This window comes from Physeter macrocephalus, chromosome 3 (assembly GCF_002837175.3).
Source record: "Physeter macrocephalus isolate SW-GA chromosome 3, ASM283717v5, whole genome shotgun sequence".
In the NCBI taxonomy this organism is placed as follows: domain Eukaryota; kingdom Metazoa; phylum Chordata; class Mammalia; order Artiodactyla; family Physeteridae; genus Physeter; species Physeter macrocephalus.
Window position 1 is genome coordinate 31,954,705 of NC_041216.1, and position 13,618 is coordinate 31,968,322.

Below are 13,618 nucleotides of genomic sequence, written 5' to 3' on the forward strand. Positions count from 1 at the left end.
GGGGGGGGGGGGGGGCGGGTCCTTGGGGACAGTTCCTGCCCTGCCTGGCCCACCCTGCCCGGCCTGCCCCGCCAGAGCCAGGGCAGGGCAGTCTGGGAGCAGATTGGGGGTGTCCCTGGCCATGCCACCCCTGCCACAAGACGGCCCTCCCCGGGCATCAGGAGCCCTGCTCTTCCTGCTGGGGCTGGGCTCCTCCCCCACCTTCCCCCCCACCCCCGGGTCCTCCAACATGGCTCGGGTCTGTGGCGGCCAGAGGAACAGGCGGACATCCGAAGTGAGGACCCGGAACGTTTGGAAGTTCCTGGCTCCTCTCCCTTCCCTGGCGGGCCCCTCCCAGCTCCCCAGGGTAAAGGCCTGCCCTGGGAGCCTGGGCCTTCGTCGTGTTTGGCGCTGGGGGCTGACCGCTGGACCGGATCTTGGCCAGGACCCCTCTTCTTGCCTGCCTGGACGGCTCTCTGGGAGTAGCCAGGGCTCCGCTGGCCTCGTGGCAGTGGCTCTCTCCTGCCAGACCAGAGTCTGCTGCGCTCCTGGCCACTTCAGGGACCCCTGTGTGAGGCTGGCACACAGACCCGGACGCAGAGAGGGACCGAGCCCCCGGCACACGCCCCTCCCCTGGCACGCTGTCTCGTTCTCTGACCTTGGGGCTGGGCGTGCCCCTGCCTCTCCCGCTGCCCTGCTGCAGAAACTGGGCGTAGGAGGGGGGCTTGCAGGGTCCGATCCTGGGCTGCCAGCTGGCACACCCGATGCCCAGCACAGAGCGGGACCTTGCCCACGGCCCCCAGCCTCACACGGCTCTGGAGAACTCGCCCCTGCCCACCACTGCCTGCCTCAGCCAGGGCCGGGCCCCTGTCAGGACACGTGTGCACACGGGCGTGCCCGTCTGCTTGGGAACAGAGCAGCAGGAGGGGCCACACAGCAGCAGCCCTGAGGCTCCTGGCCGTTGGGCCTGGCCTGAGTCCCGGGGGTGGCCTGCGGTGCCCTGTTGCCATCTTCCTTGTGTCTGCCCCGGGTCCCACAGTTCCCTGCTCTCCCCCGGGGGCAGCGGGGCAGGGCCCAGCGGGGCCTGGGGGTCAGCACTCTAGCCCTGTCCTCTGACCCTTCAGCTGCCTGAGGCCTCGGGGCCTGAGTTCACAGATGCCCACATGACATGGCTGAACTTTGTCCGGCGCCCCGATGACAGGGCCTCAAAGAAACGGTGCCGAGGCCAGGACAAGAAGTCGGTGAGCCCCGGGCTCTAAGCCCAGGATGGGGATGGCTGTGGGTCCCACCACGACCCTCATTTTCTCCTGCTTCCTCCCCCACAGCGAGGCCTCTCTGGCCCCCCAGGGCCTCCCGGCCCCCCCGGCCCCCCAGGACCCCCCGGTGCGGAAGTCACCCAGGAGGCTGTGCTTCGGGAGTTTCAGGGGATGCTGAAGGGTAGGCCCCCCTCTGCCCACTCTTCTCCCGAGGCTCAGGAGGTCACTCTGGGGGTACCCCAAGCTGAGCCGAACCGCCCCTCCACCCTGTCCCTACAGAGGCTACCGAGCGTCGGTCCTCGGCGCTGCTGGGCCCTCCGCTGCCCGAGGGGATGGAGAGGTGGCTGGTGTCTGAGGCCTTCCACTGTCGGCTGAAGGGCCCGGTGCTGGTGGATAAGAGGACGCTGGTAGAGCTGCAGGGCTTCCAGGCCGTGAGTGGGCGTGGGGGGCGGCCCGGGGGCCTCCACTGCGGGCACTCAGGCCCCAGCAGGGCCAGCTGGGGCGCAGCAGGCTGGGCGGGCCCCACAGGCAAGCAGGCCTACAGCTACCGCCAGGCGACCCCGGGCCCACGCACGCCCCGCCAAGGCTCGCGGTGGGGTCCGAGGTGGCCAGGGGCAAGGCACACCCTCCCCTCTGGAGGTCCTTGGGGCCCCGATCTGTGCCCAGAGGCCTGGGTGGGCGCAGACGCACGGGTCACCCCTCTGTCCTGCCCACCTGGGGCCTCTTTGGGTTGGGGGCTGTTGGACTCAGGCGCCTCCCCCAGGCTGAGTGTGGGAGGTGAGGGTCCAGACTCTGTAGCCCGCGTCCCCCTGCTGTCCCTTCAGCCCGCTGCCCAGGGCGCCTTCCTGCGGGGGTCTGGCCTGAGCCTGGCCTCTGGTCGATTCACGGCCCCGGTGACCGCCATCTTCCAATTCTTCGCCAGCCTGCACGTGGGTGAGCGGGGCCGGGCCAGGGTGCATGTGGGGGGGGTGGGGGCTGGCCTTCCGGGTGGCCCCCGACGTTACAGGCCCCAGGCCCGGTCCTATTGCAGAGGCTCCCACCCTGACTCCCCTGGGGGCTGGACGGGCCCTCACGCCCACCCGCCCCAACCCACAGTGTGCCCCGAAGCCCCCCAGCCCCTGCCCGCCCTGCTCCGTCCTCCCTGAAGGCGCTGCAGACCTGGCCTGTCTCCGCAGACCCCAGGGAGCTGCAGGGCCGGGCCCGGCTGCGGGCCCGGGACACAGTGCGTGTGCTGGTCTGCATCGAGTCCCTGTGCCATCGCCACACGTGAGTGGGCCCTCCTGGGGGTCGTGGGGTGGTCCTGAGGGGCACGGGGGCCATCTTGCCCATGGAGGGGGGCTGCCCTGAACACAGAGGACCGTGGCGAGCACCAGGGCAGGAGCACGCGAGTCTCAGGGCACCGGCGGGGGAGGGGGCCACCCCATGGCCCCTGTGCCCTCACCCCTGCGGCCCCGCGTCCAGGTCCCTGGAGGCCATCTCTGGCCTGGACAGCGGCGGCAGGGTCTTCACGGTGCACGTGCAGGGGCTGCTGCAGCTGCAGGTGAGACCGGGGTCCGGTGGGGCGGGGGGGTGCGGGGGGCAGTCCTGGGCCTCCAAGCTTCGGCCCGGGCACTGCACGGGCTGGGTGCCGCCTGGTGGGGCTGGGTGTCGCCTGGCCGGCAGCCGGGCCCTGTGGGTGGTAACGCCCACTGTGGGTGTCCGCAGGCGGGACAGTACACCTCCATCTTCGTGGACAATGGCTCCGGCGCTGCCCTCACCGTCCAGAGCAGCTCCAGCTTCTCCGGCCTGCTCCTGGGCACGTGAGGGGCCGACGGGCCGCAGGGGAGCTGCCGCAACCCTCACCCTGCTGCCCTCCGGTAAACGTGGGGTCACAGCAATAAAGAGCCCCCAGCCCTTCCTGTCGCCTGGTCGCTGCGGCGTTGTAGGGCCGGGGTGGGGGAGGGCGGGGGCAGAAGCAGCAGTGGAGTGGCCTCAGGACACCCATGGGTGCAGGCGCGGGCTTGGCCCTGGAGGTAGGGCTTCCGGCCGAGCGCCCTGGCCGCCGGGGTGCGTCCCCCGCGGCCCCTGTGCCTGCCGGGGGCCACGTTTACCTTGAGGACAAGGACAGGTGTCTGTTCAGGCCGCCGCTCGGCCCTGCCCATGGCCTGGGACCGCCCCTCTGCCCACCCAGGGCCGGTCCAGCCTCAGAGGGCAGTAGCCCGTGGACACTCACAGGGCCTGGGAGGCCTCGAGGCTGCTGATGGCACAGCGTGCGTCGGGGAGCAGAGGGTGCGGCGGGGCCCCCCGTGGGGCCGGTGGGGAGCAGACAGGCGCGCTGGCCGCCAGCCTCACACCCTCCAGACGCGGACGGTGTCCCCGCGGCCCTCATTCCCCCAGGGACCTTACTTCTGGCCACCTTCTCCTTGGCGTCTGCCCCCCCCGCCCCGGCGACAGGGTCAGCGCAGCCTGGACAGGCGGCTGAGGCCCTGCCTGTGGGTCCTGTGGATTCGGCCCCTGCCCGCACCGCTCAGGCTCAGAAGGAAGAATGTAAATCGGTCGTGGACGTCCGGGTCTCCGCAGAGCTGCCGAGATACCATCGCTGGTTGGCACCTGGGCCCTGGGTGGGCGGCCGCACCTGGCCCCTCCGCCCGTGACTGGGGCTTGGGGTGGGGGATCAGCTCCGCCGCAGGGGGACCCGGAGACCCGTCTCCAAGGCTGAGCAGGGAAGGGCAGGGGCTCGGGCGTCCGTCTGCCAGCTCAGGTTGGCGTGGGGAGTGGGGCGGGTTACCAGCCGCTCCCCCAGACCCTCCCTGCAGCCCGCTGGGTAATGAGGCAGGAAAGCACTGGTGCCGGGAGGGCGCCAGTCCATGCAGTGGCGGGCTTGGCCGCTGACCCGTCCCCACCTCTCTCCCGGTCCCCCTGCGTGGCATCAGGGGCCCTGGGTCTGGGGGCGGTTCTCGGCTTCATGGCGCCGCCGGCCTGGTCTGAGAGGGATGTTCCCGCCGCCTGCAAGGGGGAGGCGTGGGTGGCGCGCTGGGGTCTCTGTTGGGAGGTCGGGGGAGGCTGCAGGCCGCCCCCTCATCACCGAGGTCCTGTGTGGGCCGTGGGGCCTCCGGGGACTGCTTGTGGAGCCCAGCCTGGCCGCGGGCACCGGCCTGTGTTCCCGCCCGTGTACCGGCTCCCTGAGGCGGTGACTGGTGAGAGCAGGGCCCCCGCCCCCGGGGCTCTCCCGACTGTCCTTCAACACCGCCGGCCCCCAGCCCGCCCGGCCCGGGAGGCGGCAGGCCTCACCTCCTGGCCCCGGCCTGCCAGGGGCTGTGCTGACAGAGGCCTCGGGGCCAGGCCCTGCTGGGGCGACAGACGGGAGACAGGAGACGGGAGAAGAGAGACGCAGAGGACGGACAAGCGGCCGCCCGGGGCCTCTGCGGGCAGGTGGCCAGGGCCCGAGGGCCCGCGCCCGGCGCCCGGCTCCGCCGCTTCCCGTCTGTCTCTTCTTCCTCCCGCTTTCTGCCCCTAATGGGAGGTCATTAACCACTTAGCTCTAATTCCCTTGGAATGTGCCGTCTCCAGCTGGGCCCTGGCGCTGGGGGCGCAGGAGCAAAGACACGGGGGGGCTGGGGTGGGTGGCACCGGCTGCTACAGGCGGGTCCGGGGGCCTGAGCTGGGGTGGCCCTCAAAGGCGCAGGCTGTGCTCCCAGTGCGGACAAGGGGCCAGCGCAGGGGGAAGCCCCCAAGGGCCCCGCCCTGGACCCAGCGGCATCATTTTCTCTGAGCCCCGTCATCTCCTGGAGCCGGACCCAAACTGGGGCGTTTGCTAAGCTCCCTGGGCCCTGGGCCCCTACAGTCACACCCACCCAGTCTGAGCAGCGGCTCCTGAGCTCTTGCCCCTCAGGCTCGCTGGGGGTTCCGGGTTGGGGGCCTGGCAACGGGGCCCTTTTCCCTGCCCTGGACTCTGGTTTTGGAGCTGGGCTTTGGGGTGGCCAGCACAGCGTGGGCGGCCTCAGCTTGAGCCCTGACCCCGAGCCCTGCTCTGAAGCAGCGGCAGGTGCTGGGCTGACCCCGTTGGCGCTTCTAGGCTCGCTTCCCAGAGCCTCTGGCTGACCCTCCGCCTGCGGCCGGGCCTGGGGACTTGCTGTGCTGGGGGCTCCCGGGAGGCAGGACGCTTCCTCCTGGGCGCACTCCAGCCCTGGCTTCCCAAGCCCTGGTCCCTGGCCGCAGGCGGGCGGGCTGCTCCCGACTGCCCTCCCGGCCCGGAGGCGGAGGCAGCCCCGCGGTGCTGGGGGCAGCTGTGTCCGAGCTGGGCCAGAGCCAGGTCAGCACCCTCGGCCTGCTGTCCAGTTTCAGTGCAGACAAGAATGTGGGTCTCCGGCTCAGGGCAGTTCGAAGTTCTCTCAGGCCCGGGAGCAGCTGCCGGCCCCCCTCCCTTCCCCCCACTCCGACCCGCAGGAGCTGGCAGGGGCAGGGGTGGCCCCTGGTCCCCTCTGCGGGCTGCGGATGGGACAGGGTAGGGGTGAGGCCAGCAGGACGGGCTGCCCACCTGGCCTGGGCTGGGGCTCCGGGGAGGGTGAGGCCCTCAGGGTGCGGCCAGGGCACGCCGGCCCTCTGCAGCCTTTGGTGGCCGTCTGTGGCCAGTGCCCAGCTTTGGGTGTGACTTCATCCCCTCAGGTTGGGCCTGGGCTGGGTGCAGGGATCTGCCCCAAGGGCCCCTTGGGCTGCCTCTCCCCACCGGGGCCCCGTCCTTAGCCAGCCCAGACCCTCCGACTCCTGTGACCTGGGCCAAGGACCCACAACGGCCCCAGGGTGTGTGGGTGTGGGGAGCGCGGGGGGCCCGTTAGGACCTGGGTGGACGTGTCCTCCGTGTGGCTGTGCGCCTCTCCCTGGGTCTGCACGTACCTGGGCCCGCCGTGCTGACCCGCGTGTCCCAGTGGTGGCTGCGGTGGTGACTCTGGGAGCTCTGCCCTGACCTGTGGTCCAAATGGAGCCCCCCGTGGTCCCTGGTGTCTGAGTGACGCGTGTGGGGGTCTCTGTGTGTCCTCCCTCTCCGCCCTGCGGCCCGCCTGGGCTTTCTTGGCAGAGCTGAATCACCAGGACCCTCAGGAGCGAATACAGAGCAGGTGGCCAGGCCTCGGTGGCTGGAGACCCTGGCTGGCCAGTCCCTGAGCTCAGGAAGAGCCACGGTCAGGGTCCTTGGCACTGGGGAGACCCGCTGGCGTTGGTCCAGCTGGGGAGACTGTCGTGCTGGACAGTCGGGCTGATGGCCGCACAGCCATGGACGCCGGGTGGGGAAGGGCCACTGCCCAGGGCCTGGAGCTGGACTCAGCGGGAAGGCCGGGGACTCTGGGTGATGGGGGAGGGGAGAGGGGCTCCCGGCCCCTGTCCTGGGGCAGAAGCTCCTTGCGGGCAGCAGGGAGCCTTATCTCATCCGAGGCCTCCAGCCTGCACTCAGCGCTCTGACCTGGGACCTGGCTGCACCCGGGGGGCCCTCGCTCGCTGACTGGGCTCGGCCAGCGTGCCCTCTGGGCTCCATGTTCAGGCCACTCCAAGCCCTGCATGACCTCAGGGCCCTGACCCAGGTCATCGAGGTGCTGGGTCTCCGGCCCGGGGTGCCTGAGCTCACCCAGGAGCTGACGCCTCCAGCAGCCTGGGGCCTCCCCCGGCCCAGCCCTGGAGCTGGGTGGACACAGGCTGGGGAGCCCACCTGGGTATTGGCAACTCCCACCCCTGTGCCTGTGCGTGCCACCATCAGCGCGCCTGCCCCTCGGTGCGTCTGCCGGCGTGTCTTGTATGCACGCGGGCAGGCCTGGCGGGGGCCGGGGCGTGGGGACCAAGGGCCTTTGTTCGGGAGGATTTGGGTGCAGCCCTGCCGTGGGGCAGCGACTCGTGGGCTCCTCTGGTGCGATGACATTGGTGTTGCAACAGCTGGCGTCACACGCACGCCTGGGGCAGTGGGGCAGTGGCTAGGCCAGGAGAGATGGCCACCTGTGCCCGCAGCCCCTCCGGGCGGCTGGTGGGACCCGGGCACGTGAGAACGGGACTGAACAGGAAGGGGCGTCACGGGCAGAGCTCCCCCTCTGAAGCGAGCGTCTCCAGAAGCAGCCCCTGCTGCTGCCCTGCCGCCCGCACCAGGCCCCGCAGCTGGATCGGCCTGGCCTTCACCGTGGAGGCTGCCCGCTCTCGCCTCTGGGGCCGGAGGCGCAGGCTGGGGTCCGTCTGGGAACATAGTCAGAGGGCCGGACACGGTGACCCGGCACTGCTGGCCGGGCTCGAGCGTGGCTCTGGCCGTCCGCCTGGCACTCGGCGTGGGACCGGGCGGGCGGCTGTAGCCGGGGGTGCCGGGCCTCCTCGGGGGCTGGGCTGCCGAGACCCGCAGACGCCACCGGAGGGAGGGGCCGGGGCTGGGGTTTTTTTCTTCTCGGGTCACCGGGCCGGGTCAGGCCCTGGGTTAGTGGGAGCTGGACGAGGGCCTCCCTGGGCGCCTGTCCCGCCGGCAGGGCCGCGGAGGCTTTTAGAGGACAGAGTCAACCACTGTCCGGTCCCCACGGCCACCCTGGCTCCTGGCTCCTCCCCAGCCCTGAGCGTCACCCAGCACCGTGGCCAGCTGAGCCCTGCCCGGTGGACCCCGCTGGCCGGCCAGCAGGCATGACCCGGGGCCAGCGGCAATGGGGCACCAGCTGTGAGCCCAGGGCACCGTGTGGTGGGAGGGTCCCTGATGTCCTGCCGAGTGGCCAGGTCAGAGACGGCCCCCTGCTAACACCCCTGTCCCCACTGCCCAGGCCTCCGAGGGTCCGGGGTCCAGCTTCCCACCTGGCCACCAGAGCCCCCTTCCCAGGGCGGGGGTGTGCTCTCGGGTAGCTGCCGTCTCTAGGCTCCAGTGGAGGCCCCTCCGTAGAGACCCGTGACCCCACCACCTCCTGGGCTCCCCCCAGGCCCCCACTTCCGACTCCTGGGCAGAGCTCGTCAGTCGGGTGGCGTCGGCCGGGCCCGGGGTGCCTGCTGGTGCTTGGGCCGGGCCCGCACCTCTGCCCGGTCTTCTGACCTGGCCGACTGAGGCTGACATCCAGGCTGGGGTCTGGCCCTGCCCCAGCGTCACAGGGCCTGCTCACCTCTCCTGATGTCACTCGTTCCTCGCGGCCTGTTCTGGGGCTCCAGGAGCCGCGAGGGGTGTCAGTGGAGACTCGGCCGTTGGCCACTGGCCTCCCCTGTGACTCCCACCAGACCCGGGCCCTGGGCAGAGCCGGTGCTGCAGCCACGGTCTGCGGGACGCCCACAAAGTCACACTGAGGGCCTTGCTGGTCACTGCGGCCCGAGCAGAGGACTGAGGCTGGCCGTCCTCCACTCCCCTCCTGCTCTCCTCTCATCACCCATCCAGGGCCCCGCGGCAAGGGAGGCTCAGGCTCCTTGGGGAGGAAGGGTGGGGTGGGCTCCCGGGACCCCCAGCCGAGGGGGCACCCTGGGGGCGCGTGGGGTGGCTGGTTGCCTTTTGCTCTGGGAGGCCCCTGAAGTGGTCAGCGCCGTCGGAGGGGTCGCCTGGCCGCAGTGTGGCCGTGGTGCTGCCTCTGTGTGAGGCCGTGAGGTCTGAAGGGGGGTGCTGGGGAGGGGTGGGGAGCCAGTAGCACCATCCACAGATGGGGTGGGGCTGGAGGAGGGGGTGGGGGGAGAGGGAGGAGCTGGGGGGGCAGAACCGAGGTGGGGGGCCTGGGGGGCGCCCGCAGAGGCCAGGTGATGGGTGCGAGGTCTTCTTCCAGCTCCCAGGGCTGTGGGGACGCTGACCGCAGGGGAGACCCAGGCCTGGGGGCCTGGACAGGTGGGCGGGGCGGCCTTTCACCGCCTCCCTGGACTCACGGTGGGAGAGAGATGTCGGCTCAGCCCAGAGCGTGTTTATAAGGAGGAAAACCAGCCCACGCCCTTCGTCAAGCCCCTGGAACCAGAGCGCAAGCACCAAGGAACGACTGGATGTGACCTTGACCTTGGGGTTCTCTGAAGTTGCTCTGGAGGGGGGCCCTGCTGGGGGCCGGGCAGCTGGCCTGCTTTAGGCCTGTCTGCAGCAGCTGCTGTGGGCTCCGTGGGGCCCTGGATGGCAAGGGTCAGTGGTCTCACGATGTGGACAGGGTGCCTGGGGCAGGGGGCCTGAGAAGAGGGCTGGCCGCCCCCGTGAGACCCTGCAGATACGGGGCTGAGACCCAGTCCACGGGGGCGCGGGGGGCCCGACGGATGGAGGGAACGTGGGGCCAGGCAGATGAGGCACAGGCTGCGGGTATCCTGGCACGGCCACTGAGGGCCTGCCCCCAGATGGCAGGGTCTGTGCTGAGCCTTGGGAGGTGGCGGCGGCTGGGCTCAGCCGGTGGCTGAGGGCTCTGGGATGCCCCGGCAGGCGCCAGCCCAGCGCCGAGTTGGGAGGACCGGGCGGGTGGCGTCGCAGCTGTGCTTGTCCACAGGGAAATGGGGTCTCCCACAGTCTAGGGCCCGCGGCTGAAACCCAGGGCTCAGCAGACTCTGTGACTCTGGGTGGAACCCCTGCCGGCCTCCTCTGGGCCTCTGCGGGGGCCGGCCACCGGGGCACTTTGGGGCTGGCAGCCGCGTCGCTCTGGACTCTGCCCGGTCGGCACAGGGCCTCCTCCTCCCTGGGTCTCTGCTTCCTCTTCCTACGAGGACACAGTCATACTACAGTCGGGCTGCACCTTGGTTACACCTGCAAAGACCCTACTTCCCAATCAGGCCACACTTGCAGGTCCTGGGGGCTGGGACCTGACACGTCTTCTGGGGGACACAGCACAGCCCGTAGCCGGCCCCTGAGAACCTTGACCACAGCTAAATATAGGCCCCACCCAGGCGGGTGGGTGGACGGAGAAGGTCTGAGGGGATGGGGACACGTCCTAGGAGGACCCACACGCAGCAGCACTTCGTATCCTGAGGCTGCCACCAGGGAGGCCTGGGCAGCCGCCCAGGCCCAGCCACAGGACCCGGGGCTGGCTGGTCGAGCCATGGCTTCCGGGCGCCCAGCAGCACCAGCTCTGCCTCCCGGGAGGCGTCTTCCGAGCAGTTGGGCCCAGCAGGCGGCAGGCAAGGGGCTCCTGTTTCCCAGGTCAGTCTCACTCCTGGGGCAGCACAGACCCCAGGACAGCCGTACACAGGCGAAGGCCGGGGAAGGCGCGAGGCCAGAGGGAGCGGTTGGTGGGTGATCTGGACGGGCCTCCCCGAGGACGAGGAAGGGATGTTGGAGTGAGCAAGGGCTGCGGAGGCTCAGGGCAGGAGTGAGCCTGGCGTGGAGGGCAGAGGAGACTGCAGCCAGGAGCCCGGGAGAGCAGCCCGAGTGTGGGGAGGTGACGGGGGGACAGGCAGCAGGGCCAAGCGCAGCCCACGACGTGATGGCTCAGGCTGCGGGGCAGCGGCTGCAGGTCCCCCAGTGCCCTGCTGGCTTCTATCATCTATCTGGTTTACTCTTTGGCTGTGCCGCATGGCTTGTGGGATCTTACTTCCCTGACCGGGGATCGAACCCGTGCCCCCTGCAGTGGCAGTGCGGAGTCTTAACCGCTGGGCCCCAGGGAAGCCCCGTGGCTTGTTCCTCCTGCTCTAACTGCCAGGCTGGGCTTCTCCTGGGTTCCCTGCAGGCCCCCAGCATCCCCACTGCTCAGTGGCTCGTTTGGAGGTGGTGAAGTGGGGCCAGCATCTTGGGGGCTCCTGCATCGCCCCCTCCCCATGTCTCCCTCCCAGACCCAGCAAGGGGCTTTGGGCACAGACCCCGCCCCCCCCCGCCCCCCCGCCCCCCGCAGGGTTACGGCTCTTCAAACACCAGGGATCTTTGAATCTGAGTGTTTCTGTTTTTATCACGTGCACATGAGGCAGGGGGACATTCCCAAGACCAGAACTTACTGGCTAAACCTGGTATATACAGCGACACTGGGGGGTGGGCAGGGAAGGGAGGACGCCGCCACCCCCTGGGATGAGTCAGGGGCTGGCTGAGCGCATAGGGACAAGGGGACGGCTGGGCCGCTGGCTCTTCCCAGCTCCAAATTGCACACCAGCCTGCACTACAGGGTCCGGAGGCCGGGAAGCCCCAGCACCGAGGGCAGGTGCACCTCTGGGCTCACCTGAGGGGAGCCTCGGCCCCTTTCTGTCCTAGGGTCTCTTCCGGCAGCCGTGTGTCCTGGGTGAACCCCTGGACTCCACTGTGTCACTGGTCCTGCTAACTCAGCCACACCAGGTGGACCCAGGATTTGGGGGGTCTGGAGAGGGCCCACCTGTGGCCATGTGGCGACCCCAGCAGTGCGGTGCCACAGACCACCCCCCATGCCTGGGCCATCCTGGCAGGCACCATGTCCTCTAGGTTCTTGGGTCCCACGTTTCTCTATTTTATTAATTAGTGATATCGTATCGTACTTTTAAATTAAACTTTGAGTTTTGGGTCCCCATGGGCTGTTCACCACTTGAGGTGTCCTGTACCCTAAATTCCCCCAGAAAAGCCAGTTTGGTGGTCCGACTTCCCATCTCCTAAGGACCTGCTGCCTCCTGAACCCGGGACGGCCTGGGCTCGGCCCCTGGTCCACAGGGCACCCATGCCCAGACGGCGTGGACTTCATGGCAAGTGCCTCGGCGGGTGGGAGGTGCAGACCAGGAGGGCTGCCTGGGAGAGGGCGCCGTGGCCGGTCCACATGCAGGGGATGGTGCCAGCGGGCAGGGAGGGTGAGGGCTTGGCCCCCCGGCCAGGAGAACCTGCTAGAGTGGACGGGGCAGGAGCAGAGAGGCAGAGGGCATAAGAAATGGACGTGTGCCCACCAATTCCTCCGATAATCCGGGGGTTCAGACGAGACATCCCAGGAACCATCATCCCAGATGGTCAGCAGGAACTGGGTCCTGCCGTGGTCAGCATCCCTCAGCACTCACCCAGTGGAGGGCAGGGCCCCACCCTGCTCACCCCGGTGTCCCCAAACCTTCAGCCACCCAGTCAGTCCTGGCGCAAGGCTCACACCTCATAATCAGAGCCGGGTCAGAGGTTGGGGCCTCTGCTGTCCAGCCTCTGCCTTCTCAAGGCAGGAGAATTGTGGTCAGGTCACCAACCACAAGACCGCCCCCTTCTTTCTGGGCTGAGACCCAGAGTTTTTATTTATTTGTTTATGTATGCGTGTATTTTTGGCCGCCTTGGGTCTTCGTTGCTGCACGCGGGCTTTTTCCTAGTTGCAGCAAGCGTGGGCTACTCTTCATCACGGTGCGCGGGCTTCTCGTTGCGGTGGCTCCTCTTGCTGCGGAGCACGGGCTCTAGGCACACGGGCTTCAGTAGTTGTGGCACGCAGTCTCAGTAGTTGTGGCTTGCGGGCTCTAGAGCACAGGCTCAGTAGTTGTGGCGCATGGGCTTAGCTGCTCCGTGGCACGCGGGATCTTCCCGGACCAGGGCTCGAACCCATGTCCTCTGCATTGGCAGGCAGATTCTTAACCACTGCGCCACCAGGGAAGCCCCTGAGACCCAGAGTTCTTGATATTCTTGTACCTTTAGACAAAAATAACCAAGCCTGTCACTATGGACTGACTGTGCCCCCCATATCAGATGGAGGCCCCAATGCCCTGGTGCAGTGGCATCTGCACCAGGGGCCCATGAGGGGATTAGTGCCCTGCTAAGAAGGGACAGCAGAGAGCTCGCCCTGGCTCCCCCCACCACAGCACGGCAGGAAGGTGGCCCTCTGCACACCAGAACGACGGCCTTGACAGAACCCGACCACGCTGGCACCCCGATCGCAGGCCCCCAGGCTCCAAAAGCCACAAGAGAGAGCCGTCTGATGTGTAAGCCACCTGGGCCAAGATACCGCTCCTACATTCCACAGCCTGAGAGGGCTCGGGAATGGCAGTAAACAGGCGAGTCAGAGACTTATGCCCTCCTGTTCCTAGTGCCCCAGAGGCTGGGCTGCAGGCAGGTGGCAGCACAGCCCGGACCCAGCCAGAAAATGCACAGAGTTCTCACACCCCCAGCCTGAGAAGGGCTCCCCATTTCCCGGGAGCCGCTTTATTTGACTTCTGCAATGACCACAGTGCTCACTTTTCACATTTAATGGGGAAAAGAGGAAGCCCCAACTTTCTGGGGATGTGCGAGGGTGCCACGAACTCCTGCTGTCCCCAAGGGGACATGCCACAGCAAAGTTGTCTCAAGACAGATTTTGGGAAACCTCGTCAATGCTTCCAGAAACACTTGCCCTGGGCGGCCGAGAGGAAGCCTTAAAGAAAAGTGTTTTTATGGGCTTCCCTGGTGGCGCAGTGGTTGCGCGTCCGCTTGCCGATGCAGGGGAACCGGGTTCGCGCCCCGGTCTGGGAGGATCCCACATGCCGCGGAGCGGCTGGGCCCGTGAGCCATGGCCGCTGAGCCTGCGCGTTCGGAGCCTGTGCTCCGCAACGGGAGAGGCCACAACAGAGGGAGGCCC

At 68.6% G+C, this 13,618-nt stretch overlaps 1 protein-coding gene across 1 annotated transcript in view; it reads left to right on the top strand.

Moving 5' to 3' along the window:
• The window catches only part of C1QTNF12 (C1q and TNF related 12), a 4,289-nt gene extending 1,221 nt beyond the window's left edge, over nt 1-3,068 (top strand). The window contains exons 2-8 of the mRNA XM_024125218.2: nt 1,104-1,220; nt 1,305-1,416; nt 1,515-1,666; nt 2,060-2,168; nt 2,411-2,501; nt 2,697-2,775; nt 2,940-3,068. Coding sequence (XP_023980986.1) covers nt 1,104-1,220; nt 1,305-1,416; nt 1,515-1,666; nt 2,060-2,168; nt 2,411-2,501; nt 2,697-2,775; nt 2,940-3,038 — 759 coding nt within the window. The 3' untranslated portion in view covers nt 3,039-3,068. The remainder of the gene's footprint in view (nt 1-1,103; nt 1,221-1,304; nt 1,417-1,514; nt 1,667-2,059; nt 2,169-2,410; nt 2,502-2,696; nt 2,776-2,939) is intronic.
• The last annotated feature ends 10,550 nt before the right edge of the window (nt 3,069-13,618 follow it).